The sequence below is a fragment of the Hevea brasiliensis genome, chromosome 10 (genome assembly GCF_030052815.1).
Source record: "Hevea brasiliensis isolate MT/VB/25A 57/8 chromosome 10, ASM3005281v1, whole genome shotgun sequence".
In the NCBI taxonomy this organism is placed as follows: Eukaryota; Viridiplantae; Streptophyta; class Magnoliopsida; order Malpighiales; family Euphorbiaceae; genus Hevea; species Hevea brasiliensis.
The window spans coordinates 96,069,950-96,084,333 of NC_079502.1; the positions used below are offsets into that span (position 1 = coordinate 96,069,950).

At 33.9% G+C, this 14,384-nt stretch overlaps 2 protein-coding genes across 4 annotated transcripts; one reads left to right on the forward strand and one right to left on the reverse strand.

Annotated features, from left to right (window-relative positions):
- Positions 1–231: 231 nt before the first annotated feature.
- LOC110667369 (L-ascorbate oxidase homolog) lies at positions 232–2,939 on the forward strand. Its single transcript, XM_021828176.2, has 8 exons — positions 232–393; positions 501–610; positions 714–984; positions 1,072–1,171; positions 1,278–1,623; positions 1,716–2,081; positions 2,488–2,569; positions 2,676–2,939. Exons 1-8 carry the CDS (start codon positions 250–252, stop codon positions 2,871–2,873), a joined length of 1,617 nt encoding a protein of 538 aa, XP_021683868.2. The 5' UTR covers positions 232–249; the 3' UTR covers positions 2,874–2,939.
- Positions 2,940–5,400: 2,461 nt separating this feature from the next.
- On the reverse strand, positions 5,401–10,296 carry LOC110667373 (dof zinc finger protein DOF2.4). Of its 3 annotated transcripts, none has more exons than XM_058154537.1 (2): positions 10,100–10,296; positions 5,401–6,641 (listed from the first exon to the last, which is right to left on the reverse strand). In XM_058154537.1, the coding sequence occupies exon 2, from the start codon at positions 6,621–6,623 to the stop codon at positions 5,637–5,639; it is 987 nt and encodes a 328-aa protein (XP_058010520.1). In that variant the 5' UTR covers positions 6,624–6,641; positions 10,100–10,296; the 3' UTR covers positions 5,401–5,636. The 3 variants fall into 3 exon arrangements, with proteins under 3 accessions (XP_058010520.1, XP_058010519.1, XP_021683875.1); XM_058154536.1 differs by lacking the exon at positions 10,100–10,296 and adding an exon at positions 9,860–10,001; XM_021828183.2 differs by lacking the exon at positions 10,100–10,296 and adding an exon at positions 6,828–6,951.
- Between the last annotated feature and the right edge of the window lie 4,088 nt (positions 10,297–14,384).

The following is a 14,384-nucleotide window of genomic DNA, read 5'->3' on the forward strand; positions in this document are numbered from 1 at the left end:
TTTTACATTGCTATTCTTTAGGTGCAATTTCTCCTCCCATTCTTGTTATTCATCTGCAGTTTAATTATACCTTTGGAGGTGACAAAAATAAAATATAAGGAAGTTGGTTTTTTTCTTTTGACTTTATGCTATGTGCAAAGGAAATTTTTAGGTTCTTGAAAATGGATTTCCTGGAGTTTGATTTATTTTGCTTATATATGTTTTTGCTGTGGCAGACATCTGAAAATTGGAGGACCATTTCGCATTAAAATGAGGCAGGCCAGTATCCTGTACTTTTGTCTTGGACTACTGGCTTTGTTCAGTGGTATTTTGGTGAAAGCAGAAGACGCCTATAGATATTATACATGGACGATAACACATGGAACAATTTCTCCTCTTGGTGTTCCTCAAAAGGTGTGGATTTAGCCCTTAAAAGATATGGGTTTTTCTTGCTATAAAGTAATATACAGGGTTTTGCAGCTCTTGAGCTTAATCTGTTCTTTCCCATACAACTTTTGCAGGGTATCCTCATCAATGGACAATTTCCTGGGCCAACTGTTGATTGTGTTACTAATGATAATATAATTGTTAATGTCATTAACAAGTTGGATGAACCTTTCCTCATTACATGGTTAATGCTAACTGCAACAATTTGTTTTTCATTGTTTGTTTGGATATGGTCATTAATTATAACCAACAAACTGATAGGACATTGCTTTCTGGTATGAAATTAGGAATGGGATTAAACAAAGAAAGACTACATGGCAAGATGGAGTGCAGGGGACCAACTGTCCAATTCCTCCAAACTCCAACTGGACCTACAAGTTCCAAACCAAAGATCAGATTGGAACTTTTAATTACTTCCCTTCTATTGGAATACACAGAGTTGCTGGTGGATTTGGTGGTTTCAATGTTCAATCTAGGTCTGTTATTGCAATCCCATACCCCATACCAGCTGAAGAATTTACCCTGCTTATTGGTGACTGGTACAAGGCTGACGACAAGGTTCGTGCCACGTTTCCTTGGTAACTTATTGCTTAATTTTGACCATATATGGTATTCAATTAATATACACTTTTATTTAATTTGCAGGTATTGCAGCAAGAACTGGACCAAGGCTTTCCTCTTCCTCTTCCTGATGCTCTTCTTATAAATGGGCTTTCTCAAGGTGCTACCTTCACTGGTGAAAAAGGTAGCCATAGCTAATACATATCAAGAAATTTTCAGTCTAATCTTTTGTTTATAGAGACTATGAAAATTAAGTTTTAGAATTGAAATTCTGCCTCCATTTTTTGCAGGGAAAACGTACAAGTTCAGGGTTTCAAATGTGGGAATTGCAACTGCAATCAATTTCAGAATCCAGGGTCACACAATGACCCTTGTCGAAGTTGAAGGAGCACACACCATTCAAGAGGTTTACGATTCACTTGATGTTCATGTTGGTCAATCTGTAACTGTGTTAGTTACGTTAAACGGTTCACCCAAAGACTACTTTATTGTTGCCTCTAGTCGTTTCACTAAACCAATTCTCAACACCACTGGAATTCTTCGCTACGCTGGTTCCAACACTCCACCTACTTTGCCATTGCCTATTGGCCCAACTTATCAAATTCACTGGTCTATGAAACAAGCCAGGACAATCAGGTATGGATCTTCTTCGAAATCTTTTTTTCTTACCCTATTTAATTGTCAACCTGATACTAACAACTTTGTTACAACTTTTTATTTGGTGGCAGGTTGAATTTGACAGCAAATGCAGCCAGGCCTAACCCTCAAGGGTCATTTCATTATGGAACAATACAAGTTGTCAGGACAGTGATTTTAGCCAATACAGCAGCTAATATTAGTGGAAAGCTGCGATATGCTGTAAACAGCATCTCCTATGTGGATCCAGCCACCCCATTGAAGCTTGCTGACTGGTTTAACATTCCTGGTGTCTTTACCTTGAACTCCATTAAGGATGCACCTACAAATGCCCCAGCAGCCTTCGGCACATCTGTTATTGGAACTACACTTCATGACTTCGTTGAAATTGTGTTCCAGAACACAGAAACGACCATCCAGTCTTGGCACCTTGATGGGTATAGTTTCTACGCGGTTGGGTAGGTGCCTTTTATCCATTTAATAAAGAATTCTACTAGTTATAGTGCCTCACTACAGCAACAATGTTGTCGCGAGTTTTTCGTTGCATAATATCTTTTCATTCACTTTCTGTATTTTATTTTATTATTATTATTTTTTTTTTACAATTGGTTCCCACTAGAATACGAAATTGAAACTTCACAGTTCTGGAGACGACTCTAGAACCACTGAACTAAAGCTTATTGGTGACTTTGTATTATATTATTCAGCTTCTTACTGCAATTATATTCTATTCATTCACTTTCTGTAGTGACTCACTGCACTAATTATCTTATTTCATAATTCTTGGCAATCCTCTTCCAACCTCTTTTTTTCAGGCCTAACAAATATATATTTCATTGTTTAATTTGATCTCTAAAATTGCAGGTACGGCTCTGGTGTATGGACCCCTGATAAGCGAAAGAAGTTTTACAATTTGAACGATGCTGTTTCTAGACACACTGTCCAGGTGAGTAAAAGAGACTTTCTAAACATCTTACAAAATCCTTTATAATATCTTGAAAATTCTTTCTGAAGCATACTAACTTAGGCACACAAACCCCAATTTGTCACAGGTGTATCCCAAATCTTGGAGTGCAGTACTGGTGTCATTGGACAATAAGGGAATGTGGAATTTGAGGTCTGCAATCTGGTCAAGACGATATCTAGGGCAACAATTGTATGTTAGGGTTTGGAACAATGAACACAGCATCTTTACTGAGAATGACATCCCTCCTAATGCATTGTTCTGTGGTTTGGCTAAACACCCATAAAGATGTCATTTACTTCTATGTAACTTCTAGGGTTCTTTTATTTTCTTTTCTTTACTTCTGTGTAACTTCTAGGGTTCTTTTATTTTCTATTTTTTCTTTTTTTCTTTTTTATTGTCTTGAATCAGTGACGAGAGTGTGACTGTTAAGAGGAAATTAAAATGGGGAAATAGGGTTAGAAGATAAGGGAAATGGAGAAATTTTCCATTAATTAGTTTGTGTAAAATTTCTTCCCAGCCATATATTTTTTGTAATAAGTTTTTTCCCCCATAATATTTCATTTATCTGCTGTGTTTAGCTAATGGTTCTCTTCCTTAATATGAAGCTTCTATGATTTATTTGTATTGAAGTACTGTCAGTAAAAATTACTTCATGCACATTTGGTATTAGACAGTTCCAGCAAACAAATTTGTAATAGAATCAGCAGCAGGGGTTTGCAAAGGGCAATAACTAAGAAATCACTTAATTTAAAAGTTTAAATTTATAAATGCAGACTTTATATCTTTAACACATTTTCAATATGTAATGTGAATAAGTACATATCTACTTGATTAATCTTTTGGTCTGAGAGACTCTAATAACATATCAAAAAATCATTCAATTTAGAAGTTCAAGTTTCCGATTTTAATATTTCTAACATACATATCTTTCCTTTTTATGCTTACCAAAAAAGCTTAAGCACAGAAATGTGTAATGAAGAAAATTTTCCATATTGTAGACTTATTGCCATGCATTTGAGGCTGAGAGATTGATTTATGGGATGGAATTGGAAAGAGTGGAGTTTATAACATGATTCGAGGTCTTAGAAGAAAGGCTGCAAAAAGAATTTCCCAAACTTAGAACCATATATATTGTTCCATACAAACTTTTCATGCATTTACTGAGACCTCCACTCTTAATGATATCAAGGTCATCAGGGCAAATCCATTTCCTGTAGGGAATTAATTAAAAAAAAAGAGCTACGAAAATTATGAAACTTAGATACCTTATTTTGATGTCTTTCTACTAATTAAATAACATAAAATGCTATAAACTTCTCAAACCTGACCGGTTGAAATATGTATTTGAGTTTATTTATTAATTTTTATAACATTTTTAATATAAAAGAATACTGATTTTATTATTGTTTCATAACAGCAATTGAATAAACCTGAAATAAATATTAAAAAATTCTGAATAATTTTTTAGTATAGCTATTGAGAATATAAAAAAAAAACTTAATTAAAATTAGATAAAATTTATATTAAAACTATTTATATTTACTTTTTTGGTTAAAGCATGTCAACTATTCGAGCTAGCTCAAAATTTCAATAATTCAAATTTGACTAATATTTAAAACTTAATATTAAGCTCAAATTACAGTAAAAAAAAAAAAGTTTTGAGCATTATTATGTTTGATTCAATTGGGCCAAGTATATTGCAGCCCCACTTCTAACCTTCCAAGATCTATATCCAACTCGTAACCTTCAATTAAGATTAGTCATTATCTTCAATGCGCCACAAGGTTTAGTTTCGCTGTATGAACTCCGAAATTTTGTGCTAACATGACCAACATCTATATATATATATATATATATATATATATATATATCAGACTCTTCTCCTAGTCTCCCACTTTTGGAAAAATAAACCCAAACCTAAATCTAGGCGTCCTATTAATGCTTAATGGTGAAATACTTCCAATTCCCTGGCTTTTGACCACTATTTCTTTATCAAACAAATTTAGATTGGTTGTTCTTATGATGGGGGGAGGGGGGAACCCTTCATGATTCTGCCCTATAACCCTATCCTGATATTGATTCTTATTTCCTAAAGGAGATGGCATATACCTGAGATCTGCACTGAAATTTTTAATTGCACCAATTTTCATTTGCCAAGAAACCCTAAGAAAATTTGGAAGGAGTGTGACAACTAAACTCAAATAAAGTTCAGGAGTAGCTATATGTACTTTTCATGTTAAAAGCTATATAATAATTAAGAAAAACACGTATGTGAAAAGAGAAAGATTCAGTACTAGTGATTAAATCTAAGCAAATTCCTCCGAAGCAGAGATACAAGGCTGCAGTGGGAATCCTTTCCTAACGTCGAGAATAAAATTGCTGTTTGACGAGAGTGCTCTTTCCAATGCCTGCTTTTAGTACTCTATTCATCACTTCCTAAGAAATAATAATAATAATAATAAACATACCTTTACCACCTCCACCACCACAACCACCGCTAGCTACCACCTAATAGCTATATATGAAAAGGAACACCAACTAAAGGTCTGTTGAGTTAACCAAGATGATAATTAATCATGTGAGGGTTTATTCTTTACGGAAATTTCCATTCTTTCTTGTATTTTATTCCCATAGAAAGCAAGATGAGATTGGACTATAAGCACTCACAAATCTTCAATCTTTTTTCAAAGATATATATATATATATATAACCAGGCCCCAACCATGTGCTCTGTGAAGGCTCAAGTTTCATAATAATCTGTACGAGTAGGAGAGAATGTTTGACCGTTTGAATAAAAATGGACAACAGGAGGCACTTAAAGCAGCTAATATTTTCCATTTCTACCATTTTTGGTCCTTGGAACATTGTCACAAGTCAAACAAACAAAAACACACATACATAATTGAGAACCTTAAAAGTAAATGAAATGCAAAGAAAAGAAACTGAATCTACGACTTTATCCATATACCACAACCACCCTAGCATATGAAGGTAATCTAAAAAGCAAAAACGAAACCAAAAAAAAAAAAAATGAAATAAAGGGTTCTTAAGGACATGCACCGTTAGTTGTTGGAAGATCAGACCATGAAAACGTTGGATTCCAGTAGCCCAATTCACCTCCAGCAACAGGAGAAGACTCCAAAATGGTTGAAGATGCAGCTGAGGAAGAAGCCACATTGCTTAGAACTACAGGTGAGTTATCGGTATAGTAATTAGTTGATGCTCTGAGTCTTTGATACAGTTCTAGTATCCCTGAGTTTTGAGCTTCATGACCAACTATGAAGCCAGTTTGTTGGTGCTGTTGAGCTTGGTATTGATTGTTTTTCCAAAAAGGAGGGCAAAGACCTAGAGAAGGGCCTTGAGTAATAGGGTCCAAGCAAAGTGTACGAGCATTTAGTGCACCATTAGCAACTGTTGACTCAGTCATCATGTGGGTTCCGATCATACACCCTTCCTCCTTCAAAGCAAGAGAATTAGTTAGTGTACTGGAGTTAGGGTTAGGGTTATGGGTGGTTCTCAGTAAGGATAGAAGATGCGAATTCTGAGGTGAAGCCCACATAATTGGGCTTGATGGAAGTTCATTATCAAATCCATTCCCAAAGCTCGATCTTCCAATCTCAGATGCCACTGTTTTCATCTTACTGGTGCTTGACTTTCCAACTGAGGTAGATACACTTGTGCTTTTGTTTTTTCTGCATCCGCCTCCGATTGGAACATTCCTAAGAGCACCACCTTTAGTCCAATATCTGCGACAAGTTTTGCAGAAGTGGCGAGGTTGAGTGAGGTTATAGTTATTATAGTAGCAGAACTTAGTGTTTGAAGAATCACATCTAGGGCATCTGAGGTTCTCTGAAGTTGAAGAAGTTGAATTAGCAGCAGTTGCAGTAGCAGTTGTTGTAGATGTTGTGGCTGAAGAAGAAGGAGAAAATGAAGGAGAAGGAGAAGGCGTTCCTTCTAAAATGGTTCCAGTGATGGAAATTTTCCTTATCTCTCCTCCAATAAGGCCAGCACCTCCTAGGAGTTCTTGAATCATCTTTTCTTCTTTGTAGATCTACAACAATCCAAAACAAGAAAAGCAAAGCAAGGTGAGTCTTTTTTGAGTTAGTGGAAAAGCTAAAAGAAAGAAAGAAAGAAAGAAAGTAGCTAAGTTTTGTTGTGTAATTGGCTAGCGTATGTGTACAAGATGAAAGCAAGAGAGACAAAGAAAGAGAGGATGTAGGAGGAAAACATGGCTTGCCTTGGTAAGTTCAATTGAAAGGCTTTGTTGTCCAGTTTCTTTTGTGGTCGTAAAGGATTAGAGATAGAGAATATGGAGCTTTAATAAATAGATATAAATACACAATGTGAAAACAGCCACTTATTATGATCACAAAAAGACAAGTAGGTCTTGGATTTGAAATTTTGCCGTAGGTGGCTTTTAGACGCAAGCGAATGGGTTTTTCTTCATTTCCCAATTATACCCCTCTGATATATCCTCATACTTTCCCTTATGAAATATCAAATTTGACAAGACCCCATTATTACCCTAATCATTCCATTAATAGTCTGAAGAAATGCTAACAACTTTCTTAATTTCTCATTTTTCTTTCCAGATGAAAAACAAAAGCTAATTCAGTTTCAAGTTCATTATATATTTTATATATTAATTTCTTCCCCATATCTAAGCATTTTAAACTGATTATTTCCTATTTATCATTAGCTTGATTGGTTCCAAAATGAGAAAAACCCAAAGTTGAATCCCTTATTCTTCTCTGGAAAGAATATGTGGGTGTTTTGGTAATTAGATTGGCTATATGGTCTCTTCTAGTGCTGTCGCATTATGTCTTGATAAAATTTGCTTGGCACTACATAAAAAAATCATAAGCCTAAAAGTGGAAAGAAATTAAAGAAAAAAATTTATAAATAATGAATATAGTAATCAAGTTTTCTAAAAGAATAATCTTTGTTGGGAGCTTTGTGTTTTCTTACCGAAGATGCTGTTCAAGAACCATCATTACAAGATCAAAGAGAGGACTAATCACATGGAAATACGTGTAAAGCTGTGTCCCTACTGCCCAACTATAAAGCCACTGGCCGAGACTTATGGCTTGAATTTAGCCTTTCCTTCAGACACTAGCAGGAATCAGGATATGATAACCATACATTGAGTTATTTTAAATCCAAACCCTAATGATTTACACTTGCATAATTATTCACATGTTGGTTTGTGGAATATTGAACCTAGAGCAATTCCCTAATCACTATTATCAATTGTACGTCCAATAGGAACCATATAGATTTAAGCGAATGAAAGTGGTGCACCTCTTTTTTAATGATTATATCTCATTATCACATCCAGAATGGTAAGGGAAGATTTGCCTATTAACCTTCAGCTCATTTGGGAGATATAACCTGGTGAAATTGCATTAGCAGCATGCATGCTTTAGATTTAAATCTTAATTAAAAAAAAAAAAAAAGAAGAAATTGATCAAAAGGGGACGGCGGCTAGGCTTAGAAACATAATTATTTTGTGCTCAAAATCGTTTTGGGTAGGTGCTGTGAAATCATCAATACTTAATTAAATTACTTTTTGTACCTAACGCAAACTTGTCAACTTACATTCTGTTAGAAATAACAGAGAAGACTTCGTTTTCATATATCTCAGACCTCACCAAATTGGAGTATGGGACATTCCAGGGAGAGGAATTTGTAGAGAATAGAATTTGTAATAGACAAGTATTGATTTGACTTTGACTACTTTATTAGCGTAATGGGTTCACATTTAAGATGAATTTCATTGCGAAGCTTCATAAAAGGTACAAATTAAGGTAAGAGAGAGACTTTGAACAAGGACTTGAGACTGAAAGATGTGTACTTAATTAATTGTTTAGCATCTGCCACTGTTTTACCTAATCACAGGCAAATAAGACAAACAGCAAGTTGATTTGATGTAATCCCTTATCTATTTGATACTACTAAAATTAATGTTCAAAGCATGAATGGACAAATAAATGTGTTTCAATCACTGAGATAAGAACATATAATTAATAACAGTGTCAGTGTGAAAAAGATACCTTCTGTGAACTTGCGGTTGGAGCATGTATACTTTTTGAATGGTGTAAATGGGAAATAAAGAGAGAAGAATATATGTAAGAGAAAGGAAAGAGATAATAGCTGGTGATAGGGAAAGGAGAGGGGGGTCTACATGTTTGATATTTGTGTATCCATTTGTCAATCACCATCTGAGTATGGCAATTAGTGATCATGGAGAGGTAAATCTTATCACTTGCATTACAAGATAATATATGGTGACCAATGTTTAAACCGTTATTATCATTAATTCTAAACAACTCCACATCACCTCAAGTCTCATTCCTGAATAAATTAATTCGCCCTGTTGGCCTACATAGCTTAATTAAATTAATTACTAAAATCCGGTACTACGTTATCATATTATTTACACTTAGTGATGCTTTTTCTTTAGGCCATCTTTCAAGTGGTTTTTCTACTACCTTGAAATACCCTAGCCATGGGGTCAGTTCGATAGTTCCAATTCATGAAATTGAGTTGCATGATCTCTCAATTTGGATATGAATCAATTGATCAATGGTTAAAGTTTTCTAATTTTTTAAAAAGAGAATATCAATTTGAATCAAATAGTTCTAGTTTTTTTTTTTTGAAATTAATTTTAAGAAAACATACACAGAAAACTTACTGTGCACACTTGTGCACACTTACACTTCCGGACAATTGCTAACTGGAAGACAGTTATGCATACGCTTGTATACAACACACACGTTACTTGGATGATGGATGACGTGAGATCCAAGATCAGAAACAAAAACATCAGGAAAGCACCCACCTATCTACATCACAATTATATTACTTTTTTTGAAATTAATTTCAAGAAAATACATACACATGATATAAGAAAGATTTACTGTACACACTTACTTACTTGAACATGTAAAGCTTCAATTCTGAATTTAAATTTAAACTTTACAAATTCAAACTGAATCATGATTGGGTCTATCTTAAAATTGTTGACCAGAAATTAACATACCAATTTGTTAGTTAGATTTGATTGCTCAAGTAGATATACGGATGTTGTTTTCAGTGACATACCTAATGAATAATTATCAATCCATGAATAAAAAGCACAATTGGATCAAATAAATCAGAATAAAAAGATGATTTAAACTAAAAGCATAATTAAGATGCTTTTCTTAAGTGGGGTTGTGGAAATGTCTCTATAATGGGTGTACCTCTCCAATCACTGTACTAACTGACCTGAACCGAGAGATCGAGAGAAGGCGAGAGAGGTCCACCAGCAGAAAATAAGAGAAATAAATCAGTGTATGAGTGCAGAAGAAAAGACCAAAAGGCAAAGAGCGGACACAGAACACCCATGCATGTTCTGTTTTCGAAGAGTGGCAACATTACATTTTCTCCTGATTTTTTCGAAAACAATTGTTCGATGTCTATTGTAGTAAAAGAAAAAAAAAGGTACACAGCAGAGCAGACACGTACCTGACCGCGCGTGCCGTCCGGAACGCGAGACTTGTCCCAAGACCGAAACAGGAAGAAGAGAGCTCGTCCCTTCGTCTGCCCGACTTTTTTCTATTTCGGCCGGGTAGCAGAAAACGACATGAGCTCTTATCATCCTCGTGCCGGGCACGGGCAGCCCAATCTTGTCGCCGTCAAGCCTCTGGTTGCCGAGTTGCCCCTCTTTCTCTCTCTCTCTCTCTCTCTCTCTCGATCCGCGGGCTCGCTTTCTCACTTGCTACGTCACTGTCTATTGCTTTCTCTTTTATACGCAACTCATAAGTTTCCCGCCTAATCTTTCTACAAATCTAACGGTTCAGTTATTGTGTGCTACAATTATTTACAGGTGTCATAAGGTTAAAAAAATTTACTTTTATATAATTGATTGTTACTTTGTCATTTTTCTGCTACATCGGCTCTCTTTGACCAGGGCTTCACAGTAAAAGATAGAGGACAACTATAGTTACATGAAAATTTTTATAGCTTATTGTTAAATTTTATTTTTTATTTTATTTTTATCTTTTAATTTTAATTTATTAAAAAATTTATAAACTTTATTTTTATTTTATTCAAAATTTCTCTAATTTATATTAGCACAGTTTTATATTAATTTTTTTTTTAAATTACAGTATAATATTTATAAATATAAATTTAATATTTTTTTATAAAAATAAATTTTTTTTTGCAGAAAATAAAATGTTATAATGATATTAATATTTTTATAATACATCTAAATGATAATTAAAATAGTTAATATTATATTAAAAAAATGAGATAAAAGGATAATCATTGTTTTCTTAACCTGAAAACCTGTTATAATAGATTGGATAGATTTTTGTAAAATAAAATTAAAAAAATTTATAATAACAAATTAAAATTAAAAATAAAAATGAAACACAAAAGTAAGTTTTAAAGATAAATTATAAAAATTACCTCATAATTGCAATTTAAAATTAAGATAAAACCGATTACTTTATAAATGAAAATATACTTTAATGCACCTAATAATTTGCCTAAATTGCATGATTCAATGGAAACAGAAGTCCAAAATAAATTGATTCAATTTAGAGAGAAAAATTAAATTACCGATTTCTAATTCATCCCCTGAGCCATACCTTCATGCATGATCTAGGTCAATCCGTTTCAAATCAGCAATTTTTTTCTAATAAAAAATGAAATAATTAGAGGACTAAAATAGCAAGAATTTTTTTATTATTAATTTTCGATATATAGAAGATATTGCATTACGCATAGGGAATTTGTTTGGGGCATATGTCACAGATGTAGCTCATATGCATTGGAATGATATGAAATGATAACCATGCATGACATTTGATACACTCCCACATTCTGTATGGACCCCTCCTCATGTTTCCCCTTATGCGGCAATACTGCTTTTCTAGGGCTTCTCACCCCTATTATTCTTTTTCACTAGTGGGATGGGTACCTTCCTTGTTTCTGAATTATTTTCAATAATGCAATTTGTACGATTTTGCAGCTTCACTACTCTCTCTCTCTCTCTCTCTCTCTCTCTTTCTCATTCTCTTATCCATATGCTCTCTCTCTTTCTCATTCTCTTATCCATATGCAAGTATACCCCTCAAATTATCTCCTTTTGTTTTGGCACGTATATATCCAATGATACACCCTCTCGATCAATAGAAAGAACCAAACTATGAATTTTGGCTATGAATACGTAATAATATATTTTTTTTCTTTTAACATTTAAACCTAATAAGCTATTTTTATTCACTTTTCCTATACTACAAATGTCAAAAAATTTATGTCAGACCAAATCTTGATGACTTCTATATTGGAATTTCACGTATAACAACTAAATGAAGTGTTGAATAAGCAATGATATATATTCAAAGAATATTTAGTAATTTATTATAAAAAATAAATTCTAGTACAATAAGTGAGGGCCCAAGCATTATCAGTGGGTTGCACTATGCAACCTTATTACTAGTCCCTCCATATGCTGTAGACCAAGATTGTACGAATCAATCATTCAAATACAAGAAGTATGTCCCTCTTGTTCGTATTCAAATTTCCAACAACTTTTATATAACATACAGGACGCTTCAGTTGTTTGGTTTTTGTATGTAAAATCTCTCTCTGGGTCTATGGATCCTCGGATCTCGTTTTCAAAACCCATTGGCTTCATGTATAGGACATAAGCATTTTGCAACCAAAGCATTGAAGGAGTGGGTATAAAAACAGCTGAGGGTACTACTATTTGAAAGGAGAAAAATAGATGGTTCTTATCATATACACTACATTCTCTAGCAAAAGGGTCCCCCACCTTGAGCAATACAACAGGATAGGTCACGCACATTGGGAATTCCAATGAAGAGTTCAACCTGACAAAAGCTAAGATGGACAAGATCCTTCCTACAGTAGTACACAGATTATCTCTGTGAACAAAGTTGGCATGTGGGTTGTTTCTTATTGGAGCAGGGTGCAACTTACAAAAGGTCGAGTGATGATAAATAATGAAACTTGTTGGCACAGAGAATTTCTAACTGACATGTCAAGAACACTCCCATGCTAATCCAAAGTTTCTGTTACCAAGACTAGATTTGGTTCTCTATGGAAGTTTGCATTTTGATGCAGGCTTCAGCAATGGTTTCCATGTGATTAAACCGTTCTAGTGAGACAGTGATCACATTGAAGATCCCAAACATTATGGGAAATTGCAACATCGAATTTGATTTACTATTAATCAAAACCTATGTTTTAAAAGCAGTGAAACTATGGAATTAGAAAGTGGGTATAATCTGTTCGGGTTGAATGACTACAGTCTAGAATTAAAAAAAAAAAAAAAAAGCTTTGGAAATCATGTCAGATATACTATAGTGGAACCAAGAAATCTGGGAACCCATGAAGACCATCATTGAATATCCTGTATAAACTATATTATTTTTATATGCATTATCTCTAAAAGAAACATAAGATATATTTCGAGTTTATCTCGTGAGAATTTAAATGGTATACAACAAGAATGCTATTCCAATTATTTAGGCAGCACGACGTCATGTCACAAATATTGAGTATAGAGTAGATGTATACCTATATCATTTCTCAAATACAGCCAAAGAAGCATCTCATTGAGACCCCTAAAATCCAAAACGTGAGAACAAAATGTTTCTTGTGTTCTGAAAATTAAAGTAGCTACTGAACAAAAGATTGCTGAAAATTGAGAATACCAAGAATAAGATCATACCTCAAAGATGGCCATACTGATCTGCCCAGAAAAGGAGGAAGAAGGGAAAAAGATCAATGATCATCTAGAGATTCAACATTTATGCCAAGGCATTTATTTCAGCTTCAACCATCCAAGTTCTCAAAATGAAATAAATTAAAATTAATAGATATAATTCACCAACCAAAATTTAGTCACAAGATGATGCATCTTATTTTTCACTCTTTATTTTTTTTTTCCCTTTAAAAAATTTCTCAAACAAAGTGTAAATGGATATTTATAACATACGAAAGTCAATCCATAAGTGAATTACGAGCTAACAGATCTTTTTGCATCTGTAAATTGATAAAAAAAACTGAAATCACTCTGTACACAGAAGCATCCAAAGCGGACTAGGAACAGGGACATATATAACAGAAATTTTAATCTATTAGTAAACAAATACCTAAGATCATATCACCATAGTGGAAATTGAATAAAAGTAAGGGTCTCTCTGTTGGTACCTAAAAGTAAGTGCGGGTCACTTTCATTTCTATTGTACCTGCCATGACATGACCATGAGGATAACCATGACGAGATTTATTAGATGGTAAAGATGCAAACGGCATATTAACACAGTAACGTTCAAAATGTATGATAAAAACAAACTTGAGTGGTGGGAAACTAAGAAAAACAATGACACCTGGAACCCACATTGATTTTTTGATGGGATGGGAAGACAATATCGTGGAGGACTAGTAGCCTTGCACTCAAATAAATATGTACCCATGTGATTAAACTGGATTTCAACGTGAATCTTGGAATTCCTTCGGCTTTAAAATCTCATTCCAAAATGAAATTAGTGTTGTATTTGAAGAAATCTTTTGACCAACAAATGTCAGTTTTTCTCTTCCTATTGTATTTCCAAATCTTTAACTTTGTGCCCATGGTTAAATGGGCCTGAACAACTTCAACATTTAAGAATCATAAGAACTTTCAATTTCACTTGTTTGTATGTGGAATATTGCCAGCATCATTATCATTATATTAGTCCACAAATAATTGAATATATGTTAAATTTAGAGA

Coding starts and splice junctions, on each gene's coding strand:
- LOC110667369 (XM_021828176.2), top strand. CDS start 250: ATGAGGCAGGCCAGTATCCTGTACTTTTGTCTTGGACTACTGGCTTTG. Junction 1,624..1,715: donor AAACAAGCCAGGACAATCAG/GTATGGATCTTC, acceptor ATTTGGTGGCAG/GTTGAATTTGACAGCAAATG. Junction 2,570..2,675: donor TTTCTAGACACACTGTCCAG/GTGAGTAAAAGA, acceptor AATTTGTCACAG/GTGTATCCCAAATCTTGGAG.
- LOC110667373 (XM_058154536.1), bottom strand. CDS start 9,979: ATGGGTGTTCTGTGTCCGCTCTTTGCCTTTTGGTCTTTTCTTCTGCAC. Junction 6,642..9,859: donor CTCTCGATCTCTCGGTTCAG/GTCAGTTAGTAC, acceptor GGATTGTTGTAG/ATCTACAAAGAAGAAAAGAT.